This window comes from Aethalodelphis obliquidens, unplaced genomic scaffold, assembly GCF_003676395.1.
Source record: "Aethalodelphis obliquidens isolate GAN/ISIS:26980383/991018 unplaced genomic scaffold, ASM367639v1 scaffold79, whole genome shotgun sequence".
Taxonomy (NCBI): Eukaryota; Metazoa; Chordata; class Mammalia; order Artiodactyla; family Delphinidae; genus Aethalodelphis; species Aethalodelphis obliquidens.
In genome coordinates, this window is record NW_020838023.1 from 7,889,631 (window position 1) to 7,906,846 (window position 17,216).

Sequence of the window (17,216 nt, forward strand, 5' to 3'; positions counted from 1 at the left end):
CCTTTTGGGAGGTCTGAGGTCTTCTGCCAGCGTTCAGTAGGTGCTACGTAGGAGTTGTTCCACGCGTAGATGTATTTCTGGTGTATAGTTCTGGAGGTTGTAAGTCCAAGATCAGGGTGCCAGCATAATTGGGTGAGAGCTCTCTACCAGGTTGCAGACCTCTCCTTGCAGCCTCACAGGTGGAAGGCTACCAAATTCATTGATTAGTTCTAGTAGTTTTCTGGTGGCATCTTTAGAATTCTCTATGTATAGTATCATAGTGACAGTTTTAATTCTTCTTTTCCAATTTCTATTCCTTTTATTTCTTTTTCTTCTCTGATTGCCATGGCTAGGACTTCCAAAACTAGGTTGAATAATAGTGGTGAGAGTGGACATCCTTGTCTTGTTCCTGATCTTAGAAGAAATGCTTTCTAGTTTTTCACCATTGAGAATGACGTTTGCTGTGGGTTTGTCGTATACGGCCTTTATTATGTTGAAGTAGGTTCCCTCTATGCTCACTTTCTGGAGAGTTTTTATCATAAACCAGTGTTGAATTTTGTCAAAAGCTTTTTCTGCATCTATTGAGATGACCATATGGTTTTTATTTTTCAATTTGTTAATATGTGTATCAGATTGATTGATTTGCGTATATTGAAAAATCCTTGCATCTCTGGGATAAATCCCACTTCATCATGGTGTATGATCCTTTTAATGTGTTGTTGGATTCTGTTTGCTAATATTTTGTTGAGGAGTTTTACATCTATATTCATCAGTGATATTGGTATGTAATTTTCTTTTTTTGTAGTATCTTTGTCTGGTTTTGGTATCAGGGTGATGGTGGCCTCATAGAATGAGTTTGGGAGTTTTCCTTCCTCTGCAATTTTTTGGAAGAGTTTGAGAAGGATAGCTGTTTGCTCTTCTCTAAATGTTTCATAGAATTCACCTGTGAAGCCATCTGGTCCTGGGCTTTTGTTTGTTGGAAGATTTTTAATCACAGTTTCAATTTCATTACTAGTGATTGGTCTGTTCATATTTTCTATTTCTTTCTGGTTCAGTCTTGGAAGGTTATACCTTTCTAAGAATTTGTCCATTTCGTTCAGGTTTTCCATTTTATTGGCATAGACTTGCTTGTACTAGTCTCTTAGGATGCTTTGTATTTCTGTGGTGTCTGCTGTAACTTCTTTTTCATTTCTAATTTTATTGATTTGAGTCCTCTCTCTCTTTTTCTTGATGAGTCTAATGGTTTTATCAATTTTATCTTCTCGAAGAACCAGCTTTTAGCTTTATTGATCTTTGCTATTGTTTTCTTTGTTTCTATTTCATTTATTTCTGCTCTGATCTTTATGATTTCTTTCCTTCTGCTAACTTTGGGTTTTGTTTGTTCTTCTTTCTCTAGTTCTGTTAGGTGTAACGTTAGATTGTTTACATGAGATTTTTCTTGTTTCTTGAGGTAGGCTTGTAGAGCTATAAACTTCCCTCTTAGAACTCCTTTTGCTGCATCCCATAGGTTTTGGATCATCGCGTTTTCATTGTCATTTGTCTCCAAGTATTTTTTGATTTCTTCTTTGATTTCTTTAGTGATATCTTGGTTATTTAGTAACGTATTGTTTAGCCTCCATGTGTTTGTGGTTTTTCCGTTTTTTTCCCTATAATTCATTTCTAATCTCATAGTGCTGTGGTGAGAAAAGATGCTTGATATGATTTCAATTTTCTTAAATTTACTGAGGCTTGATTTGTGACCCAAGATGTGATCTATCCTGGAGAATGTTCCATGTGCACTTGAGAATAAAGTGCAATCTGCTGTTTTTGGATGGAATGTCCTATAACTGTCAATTAAATCTATCTGGTCTATTGTGTCATTTAAAGCTTGTGTTTCCTTATTAATTTTCTGTTTGGATGATCTGTCCATTGGTGTAAGTGAGGTGTTAAAGTCCCACACTATTATTTTGTTATTGTTGATTTCCTCTTTTATAGCTGTTAGCAGTTGCCTTATGTATTGAGGTACTCCTATGTTGGGAGCATATATATTTGTAATTGTTGTATCTTCTTCTTGGATTGATCCCTTGACCATTATGTAGTGTCCTTCCTTGTCTCTTATAACATTCTTTATTTTAAAGTCTATTTTATCTGATATAAGTCTTGCTACTCCAGCTTTCTTTGATTTCCATTTGCATGGACTATCTTTTTCCATCCCCTCACTTTCAGTCTGTATATGTCCCTAGGTCTGAAGTGGGTCTCTTGTAGACAGCATACAGATGGGTCTTGTTTTTGTATCCATTCAGCAAGCCTGTGTCTTTTGTTTGGAGCATTTAATCCATTCACAATTAAGGTAATTATTGACATGTATGTTCCTATTACCATTTTCTTGATTTTGGGGTGTTTGTTTTTGTAGATCCTTTTCTTCTCTTGTGTTTCACACTTAGAGAAGTTCCTTTAGCACTTGTTGTAGAGCTGGTTTGGTGGTGCTGAATTCTCTTAGCTTTTGCTTTTGATTTCTCCATCGAATCTGAATGAGATCCTTGCCGGGTAGAATAATCTTGGTTGTAGTTTCTTCCATTTCATCACTTTAAGTATATCATGCCACTCCCTTCTGACTTGTAGAGTTTCTGCTGAGAAATGAGCTGTTAACCTTATGGGAGTTCCCTTGTATGTTATTTGTCATTTTTCCCTTTCTGCTTTCAATAATTTTTCTTTGTCTTTAATTTTTGCCAATTTGATTACGTGTCTTGGCGTGTTTCTCCTTGGGTTTATTCTGTATGGGATTCTATGCGCTTCCTGGACTTGGGTGGCTATCTCCTTTCCCATGTTAGGAAAGTTTTCAACTATAATCTCTTCACCTTCTGCAACCCCTATAATACGAATGTTGGTGCGTTTAATGTTGTCCCAGAGGTCTCTTAGGCTGTCTTCTTTTCTTTTCATTCTTTATTCTGTTCTGCAGCAGTGAATTCCACCATTGTGTCTTCCAGGTCACTTATCCGTTCTTCTGCCTCAGTTATTCTGCTATTGATTCCTTCTAGTATATTTTTCATTTCAGTTATTGTATTATTCATCACTGTTTGTTTGTTCTTTAATTCTTCTAGGTCTTTGTTAAACATTTCTTGCATCTTCTTGATCTTTGCCTCCATTGTTTTTCTGAGGTCCTGGATCATCTTCACTATCATTATTCTGAATTCTTTTTCTGGAAGGTTGCCTATCTCCATTTCATTTAGTTGTTTTTCTGGGGTTTTACCTTGTTCCTTCATCTGGTACATAGCCCTCTGCCTTTTCATCTTGTCTGTCTTTCTGTGAATGTGGTTTTTGTTCCACAGGCTGCAGGATTGTAGTTCTTCTTGCTTTTGCTGTCTGCCCTCTGGTCTCACACCCAGTTTCTAAGTTTTATCTGAAACTGCTTGGGAAGCCGAAGGACATGTTTTGTTCCGGTACAAAATTCAGATACACATTTCCATGTTTGGAAGCAAAGCCACAGACTCTAGCAAGATTTTACACTCCCTGTTAGCAAGGAGTGTAGATAATTGAAGAAGTGAATAGGACCATATAACATGAGAAGAGTGGAGCAAGAGAATAAAGCCATAGGTAGGAGGGGACATAGCAGAGAGGCAGATACCCCAATGGCTCTTTGCCAATGGTATGACCTTGACAAGTTTCTTAAACTCTTCATGCCTTGGGTTCATCAAATGGAAACTGGGGTTAGCAACATGTCAGGATGAAATGAGTTACAGGAATACTGTATGGAACAGCACCTGGCACAGAATATACAGTAATAGTCATTATTATAATTAATTTGATCTGCGCAGGACTTATTATTTGATTATCCCCTGCTGTACGCTTAGCACCTAGAACAACTCCAAGCACATGGCAGGCGCTCAGTAAATATTTTTTAAATGAATGACTAAATGAACAGCTAGACTACAAAGAGGACTCTTTTCCAAGAAGTTTGTGATTAATTACTGCTATGAGATATTGACTTCTCTCCCACCCTCCATCCCTCAACCACACCAAACAGTAGTTATGGCTAAATCCAAAGAATTTGGTTTGCATCCACTAAAATGCTAATTTCCAGATTAATTCAGTCCTAAAAAAAAAGTGATCTTGAAAGGTATCTGGGATTGGATGTTCTACGAGATTAGTCTAACATCCATTTCCTGTTTCTTCTTTTAAATCCATCTTTAGCAACTGGTGTTTTCAGTAGTAGCTTGGTTGCTTAGGGAGTCTGAGTGTTTTGGGGGTGTTTTTGGTCTGGGAGTAGAAGGTAATTATCTTATCAAAAAAATGAAAGTCATTAAGATTTTACCTTCATGGCTAGCATGGATCCAGTGTACATTTAAAGAATTATATATAATTGGGTCCCTAACCCATTTATCTTTCTATAAGATAGAAAGGGCGAAACATTTTAAAATTACTTCCAATTCCCAAAGTGGTGGATTCCATGAGGCTCAGAAGGGCTGTGTGATAAGCCCACTTTCAAGTCAAATTCTTTGTCCAAGATTTGGGGGAACAAGACAGTAGAAATACTCATTCCTGTGGGAGGCCAGGCCACCTGTTTCTCTATCAATAACTGAGGTATGACATAAGGCTGCATATTGTTTCTTGATCCTCAGATATGCCCCTTTTGTCTGACTGGTTTTGAGATAAACAGAAACAAAAAAATCTATCTCACAAGGGATGCTTATGCACTAATTTAATTCTGGATAGGTGTTCACATAAAATGTTCCATAAAAAAAATTATTATTAATATCCTTAATTAAAACAAAAACAGTTGCAGCACACAGATTCAGCCAAATTAGTAAAATTACAGATTAGGTAACTGGGTTGCTAAGCAATATTACATCCTCATTTTACTTAATTGCTGTAATTAGCATCTCCCTGCATACCACAATGCAAGACACACAAAAATAAGTAAAGAAAAGGAAAGAAAGAAAGGAAGGAAGGAAGAAGAAAGAAAGAGAGAGAGAGAAAGAAAGGGAGGATGGAAGGAAGGGAGGGAAGAAGGAAAAGCAGCCGGTTAGATCCCTTCAGTGGTTCTGGTGCTCCTTTTGAATACTTTCATCAACTGGTCACCCCTAATGGGGCTCAGCAGTCAACAGACTCTTCAGGAAAGAAGTGAGGGGAAATAATCTCTAATAAACCCCAAACTATCAGACAGGAAGGGCTGCCCAAGAACAAGCGTGCTGTCCCTCGGCCAAGAATAACTGAACACTTACCTCATTTCTACCTTCTAAACTTCTTTCATCTGGATATGGTGGTAAAAGACTTAGGCAAGTTCCCATCTCTGAGAAAGTTGATATCATTGAGGGATACTGAGTATAAGCAAAGACCCACTGAACATAGGAGAATGAGCAGCAAAACAGATTGGAGCCCAGTTTTGACTAGTTAATGGTATTACCCAGGTGCATTTCCAGGGACACGTGATCATCCTCCACACATTCCCCATGGCCTCACAATCATTCAGAGCCAGCTTCCGGCAGTTATAAAGAGGGAGGAAAGTAGATGTGAAAAGTTGCACTGATAAACTATCTCGTCTATCCTCCACAATGACTCTTCACAGTGTATTATGAGCTCCATTTTCCAAACAAGGAATCCATGGTTCTCTGTGGTAAAGTAGCTGCCCAGGACCACATATTGAGTGTCCAGCATTTGAGCCCAGGTCCACAAGACTCTTTCCATCATACCAGGAAAAGGGGCCAAGCTCCACCTGGTCAACTTTAGGTGGGAAGGAAATTAAAGTGAGAGAGTATAATGAAGACTTCAGGTCATCCATGGGCTTAACTCATCCATGTACTTTCCTTCTCCAGGGATAAACAAGACTCACAGTCTGATGGATGCTGTCACATCATGATCATCCAATGTCTTGGTAAGTTTTTCCTTTCAAGTTAATAGCCTTTTAATTATTTAGCAGTTTTAGAACTCTAATTTTTAGATATATTCTTTGAATTGTCTGATTATCTTTACATATTCTTCTATCCCATCTATGCTTTAATTACTTCAACGTATATCACAATGGGTACAGAATACATATTATTAAAAGATCTTCAAGAACTTCTCCATGTAAGGTAATGACAATTAAAATCAGCCCTGGTTTACTGAGAAAATAAAGCCATGAGTGCATAAACTGAACAATTAGCTCTTACAACATTTGGCTTTTATCTCTCGCATTTTTTTTTTAATTCCCCTACTATCAGCCTCTAGTACCATGTTGGCTCCTAGCAGGAGCCTGTTAAAAGTTTCTTAAATTGAACTGAAATTCCTTCTCCAAGGATGCAGCCATCAATTAAGCCACCTACCTGCAATGCTGTTACAGGCAGCATTCAGAACTAACTGTGATGTGAGGTAAGGGGTTCCAGGTTCCCTATTTCCATCTCACACTTCCCTCTCCCTATAAACAAACCCACAACTGTTAATTAACCCAATCCTTACATCACAATGACTTTGGTTTAAGACACTACAAGTCCCTGATAAATACAGTATCACAGGTAGGATCAAATAGGTCCAGTTACTTCTCAGTCATTCATACATTAATGCCAATTATTAATATTTTCCCCAATAATAACAGTTGCTAGCATTTATCAATCACTTATTATATCTCAGTAATCTGCTAAACGTTTACATACACTGTCTCAGTTGGTCCTATTAATAACTATATGAAGCTGAAGATACCATTACCTCCTTCATATAGATGAGGAGACTTGTTTTCAGAGAGACTGATATTTTGCCCCAAATCACTTTGCAAGTAGAGGTCTCAGAATTTGACTCCTGGTTTGTCTGATTCCAAAGTCCATGAATCTCCTCACTCTGCTAATCTCCCACTCACCACCTCTGAAGAACTCCTGGATTGGTAAGAAGGAGGGCAGGATGCTGACAGTTAATATGTGTACTAGGTATATGGGAACAAATGGAATGGATGGGTGTGTAGGCAAACCCCACACTTTTCAGTTTGACAGAGTGCAGATTCTTGGGCATGTAGATCCTTTCATGCTACCCTAGGGAATGCCCATGGAATATGCCCACATTCGGTAAGAGTGAGGGTGGCTCCTAGGCTTAGCGTGAAAACCATGGGCTGATTATAATTTAATGTTTGACAAATGCAATTGGCCAGCCTTTTCCAGTGGAAAGCATTCTTAAAATGTCTGAGGCTGGCCTGAGGCAGCAGCTACTTTCAGCACTTAGAAACAGGTTAGTTCCTGAGGCACCAAAGATTCCCCCAAATGTTCCATGTCTCCGGTTCCCAAGTGATATCAAAGGAGAGGAGTGCATATCCGTCTGTTCCTTTTTTTGAGCTACTTCAAACCCACAGGTCAGGGAACTGGGCTCAGAGCAGCGTCATTCTTTTTACAAGCTCTGTGCTTCTGAATTTTTCACCAACCACTGGGACTGGGTGGGCAGAACTTCTGGGTTAAACTTCTTCTAGAATTCCAGAAATATTGCAACCTTACCCCTTGCTCTCTGTAGACCTATCTCACTTGCCATTTGTGACGACAGTGACAAAAAACCAACACACTTACTCCTTATGGGCAAGAATACCTTTCTTTTTTTTAATGCTCAGCAACATCAAATAAGCTTTTAGCTAAGGAAAAAATGTTTTCCCAGGGATGCATAAAAAGCTGAAGGATGAGAACAACTAAAATTATAACATGTTTGCAAACTTCCTGAGCACACTGCTATGAACTGCGCCATCAATGTACAGAGGCACCATGGAATTTTGTCAGTGGAAAAAGTGACTGCCTGTAACTTCTCTGCATGGAGGCTGACACCAAAAACATATTGTGAGCATTTCTAGGGCCTCTGCCTTGAAATACAATCAAATTTTCATCTCCCAGAAAAATATAAATTAGATGTGCCTGGGCCCCCCCAAAAAACCTCAAAACAAATCAGCAAATCAACTATGAACTGTCTGAGCTGAGGGATAACTTGATTTTAGAAGAAAACTGTTTCCTACTGGCTACAGTCCCAGCCAGTTCTTTCTGTGCAAAAGAAAAGACTGTCTCTGACCTGAACAATGCTTTCCAGAACTGCTAAGATGAAGGGAAGAGGACTGACAGCTGCCCAGTCCTGCTATGTGCCAGGCATCATGCTAAATAAGGCTGTAGTTAAGTCAGTGCAATGGATTGAATTCTGCTCCACCCCTACCCTATCAATTCATACAGATGAAGCCCTAATCCTCAATGTGACTATATTTAGAGATAGAACCAAGGTCATTAAGGTTAAATGAGATCTTAATGATGGGGCCATGCTCTGATGGGATTAGTGTCCTTGTAAGAAGAGGCCCTGGAGAGCTCAAGTTTTCTCTCTCTCTCCTCATGCATGCAAAGAAGTCATGTGAGCCTGTAGCAAGGTGGTAGCCATCTACAAAATCAAGAAGAGAGCTCTCACCAGAAACCAACCATGCTTGGACCCTGATCTTAGACTTCCAGCCACCAGAATTGTAAGAAAATAATTATCTGTTGCTTAAGCCACCCAGTCTATGGTATTTTGTTGTGGCAGCACAAGCTAATACAGTCAAATTTTAACTTTCATAATCACTCTGCAGTAGACATTTTTCAGACAAGGAAAATGTTTTCAGACAAGGAAAATGAGGATCAGAGAGGAGAAGTGATTTGCTCAAGATCATACAGCCTGTAAACTTGGGCTTAACTGGGCAAAACTGGAGTGTGAACCCAAGTCTGTCAAATCCAATACTGTGATCTTTCCTCTCTACCATTAAATTAAGTTGTTGTTCTTTTATTTTTTAAGGAGATAAGAGTAAAAATAACTAAATTTATGTAGCATTTACCATCATATCATATGCACGTTACACTGTCTAATGTGATCCTCTTTTTTTATTAATTTATTTTTGGCTGCATTGGGTTTTCATTGCTGCATGCAGGCTTTCCCTAGTTGCAGCGAGTGGGGGCTACTCTTCATTGTGGCGTGCGGGCTTCTCATTGCGGTGGCTTCTCTTGTTGCGGAGCACAGGCTCTAGGCACGTGGGCTTCAGTTGTGGCATGCTGGCTCCTTAGTTGTGGCTCATGGGCTCTAGAGCGCAGGCTCAGTGGTTGTGGTGCATGGGCTTAGTTGCTTCACGGCATGTGGGCTCTTCCCGGACTAGGGCTCGAACCCGTGTTCCCTGCATGGGCAGGCAGATTCTTAACCACGGTGCCCCCAGGGAAGCCCCTAATGTAATCCTTATAACAACCTTGTCAGGCAGGTACAAATATCATCCACATATTACAAATATGGGATATGAGGCAAAAAGAGATGGTATGATTTGCCCAAGTTTCCAAAGCTGGTAAGTAGCTGGGATTTGGAGCCATGTTGTACTGTCTGAGGGATAATTCAATCATAGAAGAAACCTGTTTCCTACTGGTGACACTCCCAGCCAGTTTCTCTCATGCAAGACTGTCTCTAACATTCCGAACAATGCTTCCCAGCACCGCTAAGCAAAGAGAAGAGGACTGACAGCTGCCCTGTCCTGCTATGTGCCAGGCATCATGCTAAATAAGGCTGTACTTAAGTCATCACTGTGCAGTGACATCCTGTGCACTGGAGGATCCATGCAGTGGGGCACTGCACAGTCATTCAAAGGAAGCTGAGGTAGAGGGCAAAGGACCCATGGAAAATGCCTATAAGATGAAAAAGCAGGGCAGCCATACTGTACATTCTAGGAGCTGCTGATGACTCTGTGAGCACCTGGATCCAGGACACCCTTTGAACTAATTCATCATTGGTCATCACAGCTTGAGGCAAAACAGTGCTTCCGAAGAACCACAGAGGAGAAAGCACCCAGTCCTTGCTATGGCATTTCCTTCCTACCATGAACCCTGGAAGGCAGCAGAGCCTTCCAGGAATCTTCTAAACCAGTGGTTCTTATTAGCCTGCATCAGAAACACCTGGAGGGCTTGTTTACTTACAGATGGGCTGGGCTCCACTTCAGAAGTTTCTGATTTAATTGGTCTGAAGTGGGATGGAGAATTTGCGGTCTGGGACCCTACTTTGAGAACCCTTGGTCTAAGTCCTGGGTAGAAACTCCAGGTCTCTGAGAGCATCCCCAGCTCCGTCCTCACTCTGTTGGGGGATCTGAGTGGCCATCTATTCATGATTAAGTTGTTAGGAGAGCTAAGGGAAGCTTTGAGCAGATTCAAAGAGCCACCAAAACTTCAGGGAATAAGAAACATGCTCCTGGGACGCTGCAGAGAATGGTGGTAAAGAAGGTGGGTTCAGAAGCAGAATCTCAGGTCTGATTCTCACCAGCTGTATGACTGTGGGTAGTTACTTAACCTCTTAGTTCCTCAGCTTACTTCTTTGTGAAATCGGAATAAAACTTAAACCTTGTAGGGTTGTGAGGGTTAAATGTGGTATCCCTGAGGACTACATGTGCTTGATGCTTGTTAAAAACACAGACTCCTGGGCTTCCCTGGTGGCGCAGTGGTTAAGAATCCGCCTGCCAATGCAGGAGACATGGGTTCGAGCCCTGGTCTGGGAAGATCCCACATGTCGCGGAGCAACTAAGCCCGTGCGCCACAACTACTGAGCCTATGCTCTAGAGCCCGAGAGCCGCAACTGCTGAAGCCCGTGCTCCGCAACAAGAGAAGCCACTGCAATGAGAAGCCCGTGCACCACAATGAAGAGTAGCCCCTGCTCGCCGCAACTAGAGAAAGCCTGCAAGCAACAATGAAGACCCAACGCTGCCAAAAATAAAATAAATAACTTTTTTAAAAAAGGAGCTGCTTTCTTAAACAACAACAAAACAGACTCCTGACTCGTAACCCTGGCCTGCTCAGCCTGAATCTCCAGGGCAGGGCCTTGGGGCCAGACTCCTTAATAAACAGCCAGGTGATTCTTAAATTGGATAAGTTTTGCAAACTCAGAATCCATGTAAAGCCCTTGGCGTTGATCTATGCTCCCTCCACAAAGGTCAGCCACTGGCTTATTACCAGCTGGGTCTAGCTATTTGCAAATGGTACTACCATGGCCTTTGTGATAACGTTACCCAGGATGATTAATTAGTAGACACCCTAACCTATAATAAAATTTTAGAAGACGTGGCTCTGTATCCACAAATAAAAATTAATTGAACCATACATTTAAGATTCATGTACAGTACTGTTTATAAATTTTACCTCAATAAAAGGTTTTCAAAAGAAATATTAAAAAGACATGACTCCCCTTCCTTAGAGAAATGCCCTCGAAGACAAATAACGCTACTAGACAGGCTATGTGCCCAAATGCTCATATATCAAGGGCACAGTGCCACATGTGACTGCCTGGAACACATGGAAAGTAAATGAAAGAGTCACCTGATGAACTTCAACATGCGGTCGGGGAAGAAGCCACTGGAAGTACTGGGGTAGCTTCTATAATGCAATGATCCAGAGTTTCCTTGGACTTCTACCGCTTCTAACGGTGGTTTCTCTAAACCATCCTCAGCCCAGCCTCCCACCTCAGAGAACCAGCTTTACCTGCAAGGACACAAAGAGTTTCAGTCCTCAGCTGAGATGAACGCTGCTTCACAGCCTGAAGCTACAAAGGGGCTACATCTCCCCCGCGTGATTACACAGGGGAAGGGAGGGGTCGTTTTCCTCGCTCTTTGCCAAAAGTCTTTTTCTAGACACATCCACAGGGTCGAGGAGGGGAGCTGACCATGACCAATGTGTGCAAACCACGGTAGCTGATGAACAAGCCAAAAGGTCAGTGAAAAACCCATTTCCCCAAAGCGCATCTCTCCTGGGTTTGGCAGAGGGCAGCATTCTGCATTAACAGATGAGGACTCAGAAGAGGGAGGTGAAGTGATCAGGCGGGGTAAGACTGTTTTCGCGGGAGCAAAACTAGGATGGGAAGTTCAGGTCCTGCATCTCCAGCCTGCTGCTCAAGGACAGACAGCTCCTTACCTACTAGCTCAAGGGGCTGAAGTAAGAATGGACTGCCAGCGCTGCCTTAACATCTTACCTCTGCCTCACAGGCTCCCAGCTTAAGATCAGGGTCCTGATTATGGGCCTAATTTTATCATGGCTCCTATGGCTAATATACGCACATCATAGTGAAGTTTTTTGCAGTGCAGAGGTCAGTAATTTGGGAGAGGGGTAGCGAGATGAGAGGTCAAGTATCCCCGCTACAGCTCCTTTATATTTAGGTGGCAGACATTGATTTTTTAAAACGTTGCATCTTCTGTTCTAAGTGAGCAGTTTGCACTGAATGGGGTTTCCATTTCCTATTTCCATACTGGACGCAGGCTTATGGTTTGAGGCTATTCATGTGTTTTGCTCATAATCCAGACCTGACATCCCTATGGCTCATGAGCCTATGACAGGCGCCCCACCCAAACCTACTCAGATACCCTTCACTGTGTCTGTGCACCCATCTCTCCTTCTGGGGGCTTTGCTTTTTTATGGGTTCATATCTATGATTTTCTTCAATGAGTGCCCTGAGCCACAGGTGCCCCAGGCTGGGAAGATCCCACATGCTGCGGAGGACCATGAGCCATGGCCGCTGAGCCTGCGCATCCGGAGCCTGTGCTCCGCAACGGGAGAGGCCGCGGCAGTGAGAGGCCCGCGTACCGCAAAAAAAAAAAAAAAAAAAAGAAAGTGATGGGGATTGTGCTGAATTTTAATGAACCCCAAGACATAGCCTGAATCTTCGCAGGAACATTTCAGGATGCTTGGATTCTGATCATTGAGGTTTTATTGTAAACATCAGTAGTACTTGAATAGCTAGCCTGCCGAAATTTCTGAGGCTGAGGAGACTCAAATTAAATTACTGTTTTATTTCATTTTATTTATTTGATTAATATCTAAGTGATCTAGGCCTGGTTCCTAGCCCCGGAAGGCTTCCTCTATTCACCTCTGGGGCCAATAGTTAGCATTTTCAGGTTACTTCTGCTGTTCTCCATAACCAACCATGAGTGGAAGTAAGAGGGATTTTAGGGAGTTTCAGCTCTATTCACTATTGCCATTTTGAGTTTGTGGTACTTTTGCTCTGCCACTGAGTCTCATCGTCTTCCCTGCACCTGAGCCTTGACTATGACCTGTCAGGCATCTCAATCCCTTCAGAACGGAGAACCCACCTTGATTCTACCTCTTGCTCAGAACAGATGCCCCCAAACCTCAGTCCACTCTGCTGCATCCACTGGACCAAACTCCTTCCAGAGTTTGCCCCACATTGTTCAATAATTCATTCAACAGACATTTAAGGGCCCCAAATTACCAGGCACTATGCCAGCGGGGGCCACAAACATTATGTTAACACACATAGCTTCTAGGTAGAGAAACAGAGGTAACAGGAGTAATGAAAACTGCACCCATTGTCATAAGGCACATACAGAAAGAGCTCGCAGCAGAAGCCAGGCGTGAAGGCAAGACTCTGGTTTGATGTGCTTTCATGCTCAGGATATAGGGTCATGCTCAGGACATAGGGCCTTAAAGAAGGGGGTAAGCATATGATGTATTAGGATAATGTCACATGAACATTAAGTATGCATTGAAGGTGCTAAGAAACAGACCCTGGCAGCCCCACTTCCACGGGCAGCATCACACAACTGCAGAAGAACTTGTTATGGGGTCTCCCGCTGAGTGAGCTTTAAAAAGCACAATGGGACATTCCCATGTGGCATTTTTTGTGCCACCAAGTGAAGTCCCTTTCTTAATTCTACCTGAACGTCAAGACTGTAAACACACTGGTATAGTTCATCTCAGAGGGAATGGGATGGAGACCCAGGAAGGTGACTAGGCTGGCACCATATCACAGATGGCACTGTTCCTTCCTGATGGAGAAGCAGTTTGTTCTCTGGCTTTGTGTTGCCCTGTGTTTGGTCATAAATAATAATCTATCAATAAATTGCTAAAAACGTGTGGCTATATCCTGGAGGAACTCTCAGCTCTTACTGCAAGAGGAAGCAGTAATATCATAAGATGCTGAAATAATTGTAATTGATTAAAATAGTTTCAAACAGACCACACATCATACCCGGACACAAAACCATGGCTACCTGGTGGCAAGAAGAGGGTACGTGTGAACTGGGCTGAACCAGGCTTCCTTCCTCCGTGGCATGTTGTCATAAATTAGAAGGTCCTTCTCAGTCAGCACAACCAGGGCTGGCTTCCACTGTTTCTCGCTGTCCCCGGGCACCTGAAACAGAAAGCAGAGACCCATCAAGCAACAGCCTGAGAAGAGAGTACCTGAAAAGAAGGTGGCATCCCCCCAGTCAGAAGACTCAACAATACAAGTGCCTTTTGGTTCAGGTTGTAAAAATCAAAATGAGAAGAAACTATTCATGGTTGCATGATTCTTTTTTTTGTGTGTGTGGTTCGCGGGCCTCTGTTGCGGCCTCTCCCGCTGCGGAGCACAGGCTCCGGACGCGCAGGCTCAGCGGCCATGGCTCACAGGCCCAGCCGCTCCGCGGCATGTGGGATCTTCCCGGACTGGGGCACGAACCCGTGTCTCCTGCATCGGCAGGCGGACTCCCAACCACTGTGCCACCAGGGGAGCCCCGGCTGCATGATTCTTGATCCTTGAAAATATGTTTTCTCAAGGGCCCTGGCATGTACAGCCAGTGCAGCCAAGAAGTAGCCCAGCAGCCAAACATCTGTCACTGTTTCTCACCTGCCAGTCAGCACTGAAATCTCTATTTCATAGTGGGACGCAAATGCGTAGGGGAATAAGCACTCCCAGCTGGTTCTCTGGTAGAGTGCATTGTTTTTATTATGAAATGGTAAGGTCTGAAGGCTTTTGAATAAATATCCAAAGGCTCCAAACCAGGAGGCAAATGTCTGTCTCCACAGGCAGAGACGTCACAGCTCTTCCCCCAGTCTTTCACTCTTAGATTGTTTCTGTGATTCAGGCACCATCTTAAAATTCTTTTGTTCAACTGAATGTTTATTTCCTTTCATGGAGAATACTTCTGTAACTCAAGGGCTGAGATGACCTGGCAGGGATACAAGAGGATTCAAACATCAGCTGGATGTTTGGACCAGATGACCTTTAAAGTTCCTTTCAATCCTGAGAGTCTGTGTAGCTCAGACCTTATCTCATGAGCCATCCCTCCTCTGCCCAGTGTTGATTTGACCAGACTCCCTAAGTGTTCTTCCACCCATGAAAATGCCCTCCTTCCCACTTGAACTCTGGGCCCTGGCATAAATCTTTCTGATCAGTTTGGAAAAGCTCAGTGCTCTAGCCTTGGTACTCCAAGCACAGATCATGTTCCAGTAGCATCAGCATCACCTGGAAGCTTGCTAGAAATGCAGAATCTCAGGTCCATCCCGGACCTATTGAATCAGAATCTGCATTTTACCAGATCTTCAGGTGATTCTTATCATCATGAAAGATAACAAACACTGCTGTGGATGAGATTAAGATTGTCTTTGATACTGGCAGTTAATCCAGTGATGATTCAACTCTCTCATAATGAACCACCATCTCCAATTTATTCAGAAATAAAAGAAACAGTAAACTAAATAAATAAACAGTAAGCTAAATAAATGATAAAGCAACTTCTTCCCTTTCTATGCTTATCATTATCTTTTCTAAGCACCACAGTGAGATCTGTATTGAGGTGGAAGCAAGTGTGTGTGGCTTTACAAATGACTGATCAAAGAGAAGGTGTGCAGGATGATATGAGGGTTGAGCTTTTGTAGGTTTATGTAGCTTATAGGCTGCCTGACCTGTGTAACTTGGAGCAAGTTATTATTCTCTGTCCTTCTGTTTCCTCACTGATAACATATACAACAGTATATTCTGGAGCTAGAATGCCTGAACATAAATCATAGCTCCACAATTTGCTACAACATCCCCACAAGACCGTGGGATCTTGGGCAAGTCAATTATTCTCTTTGTATCTCAGTTTTTATATCTGTAAAATGGGGAAATAATAGTACCTATATCAGAGGGTTGTTGTGAAGATTGAGTTAAAATGTCTAAAATGCAGATTAAACATCATTTAGAGCCTGTTTAGTAGCATGGACCTCATAATGCTGGAGAGGAGATTAAATGAGACAGTGCATGTTATGTGCTGAGCCTGGTACCTGGCAGATGGTGAAACTCAGGGTGGGAAAATTGTGGCAGGCTCACCAATTTTTAAACTTATCAAAAAAACGTATTCTTTGGAAACAGCAACAATATAACTACCTGCTTTCCCTGGGAAAAACTATAAGGCAAGACACGATTATCTTTGGTGCTGACAATTTCAACTCATTCTCCTCCCAGGAAGAATTCATTACACAATGATCACCTTTACTTTTGAATGCCCACCTTCCAACAATTCCAAATAAACATTTACTTTTTAGAATGAAGAAATCCCCTGTAGAGCTATTTATACTAGAATGTGAATGACTGCCTGGCTTATTTCCCCCTTTATGCATTTTATGCATACAAAAAAATTGAGCCTTAGCTTATTGCTTTTTCCAACAGTATCTTCAAGAGATCAAAATGAATTGTTAGAGAAGGCAATGTACCAGACCCTACAAGGTGAATAAGCTATGGTCTCAAGGCATAAAGTGTTTGGGGGGTTTAGAATAAATTTTTTCCAGCCTCTACATTAAACCTAGTAAATTACTTTTCCAGCTCATTAAATAGGACTGGAGAAGCTACAAACAATCCTCCCAAAGCGCCTGTCTTACTTACCTCGTCACATCTGATCCATTAACTCTGACTGGAACCAGTCACTTAAATGTGAACACAACTAAGCATCATTCTTCAAAAACAATATTAAGTTTGTAAAATAAATGTCAACAGTAAATACCATCAGTAAAGTGCAGACCTTTCTAATGGTGGAATCGTAAACTCACCCACATGTTAAGTGGCATATATAGGTATGAATAATCCCAAAGCCCTAAAACATTTTGTGGTTTATTAAAGACTTCTGTGTTGATAAGTTAATTCTGCTGCAAGAAGACTCAGAGTGGGCAATCCCCACCATCCTTGTGTACAGAATGTTCGTTTTGATACTATGTGGATGCTCAAAGGTAGAAGTCTGCTCATGAGGACCACCGACTTTCCAAGGAGAAAATATTCATGTTGAAGAACAGGTTTTTAAAACTATACTTTGGGCCACATGAGCTCCACATTGTAAAGCCTTTCAAGGACACTTTTCTTCAGGCTTGAATATTTAGGTTGTAGTTTGGTGACAACTTCTGTTACAAGTCCAAATTTCCTGGCACCCAAAGATTCTCCAGTGTCTATGCAACAGTTCTGGGGATGTGTCTGCATTTTACTGAAACGTGACTCCTGAAACGGATGTGAAACTTTCATCTCCACCCAGCTTCCCGCCATCAGAT

General features: G+C 41.9%; 2 protein-coding genes across 6 annotated transcripts in view; one reads left to right on the top strand and one right to left on the bottom strand.

Moving 5' to 3' along the window:
• The window catches only part of MTBP (MDM2 binding protein), a 154,751-nt gene that overhangs the window by 123,545 nt on the left and 13,990 nt on the right, over positions 1 to 17,216 (top strand). For 2 of the 3 annotated variants that reach the window (XR_003429893.1, XR_003429892.1), the window contains exon 22: positions 5,772 to 5,830. The gene's annotated coding sequence lies outside the window, so the exon portion shown is untranslated. Of the gene's footprint in view, positions 1 to 5,771; positions 5,831 to 7,563; positions 8,338 to 17,216 lie in introns of those variants that run through there. The other variant, XR_003429894.1, reaches the window with a different exon arrangement.
• The window catches only part of SNTB1 (syntrophin beta 1), a 229,462-nt gene that overhangs the window by 32,894 nt on the left and 179,352 nt on the right, over positions 1 to 17,216 (bottom strand). For all 3 annotated transcript variants that reach the window (XM_027092580.1, XM_027092581.1, XM_027092582.1), the window contains exon 4: positions 13,934 to 14,073. In XM_027092580.1, the coding sequence (XP_026948381.1) occupies positions 13,934 to 14,073 (140 nt within the window). The remainder of the gene's footprint in view (positions 1 to 13,933; positions 14,074 to 17,216) is intronic.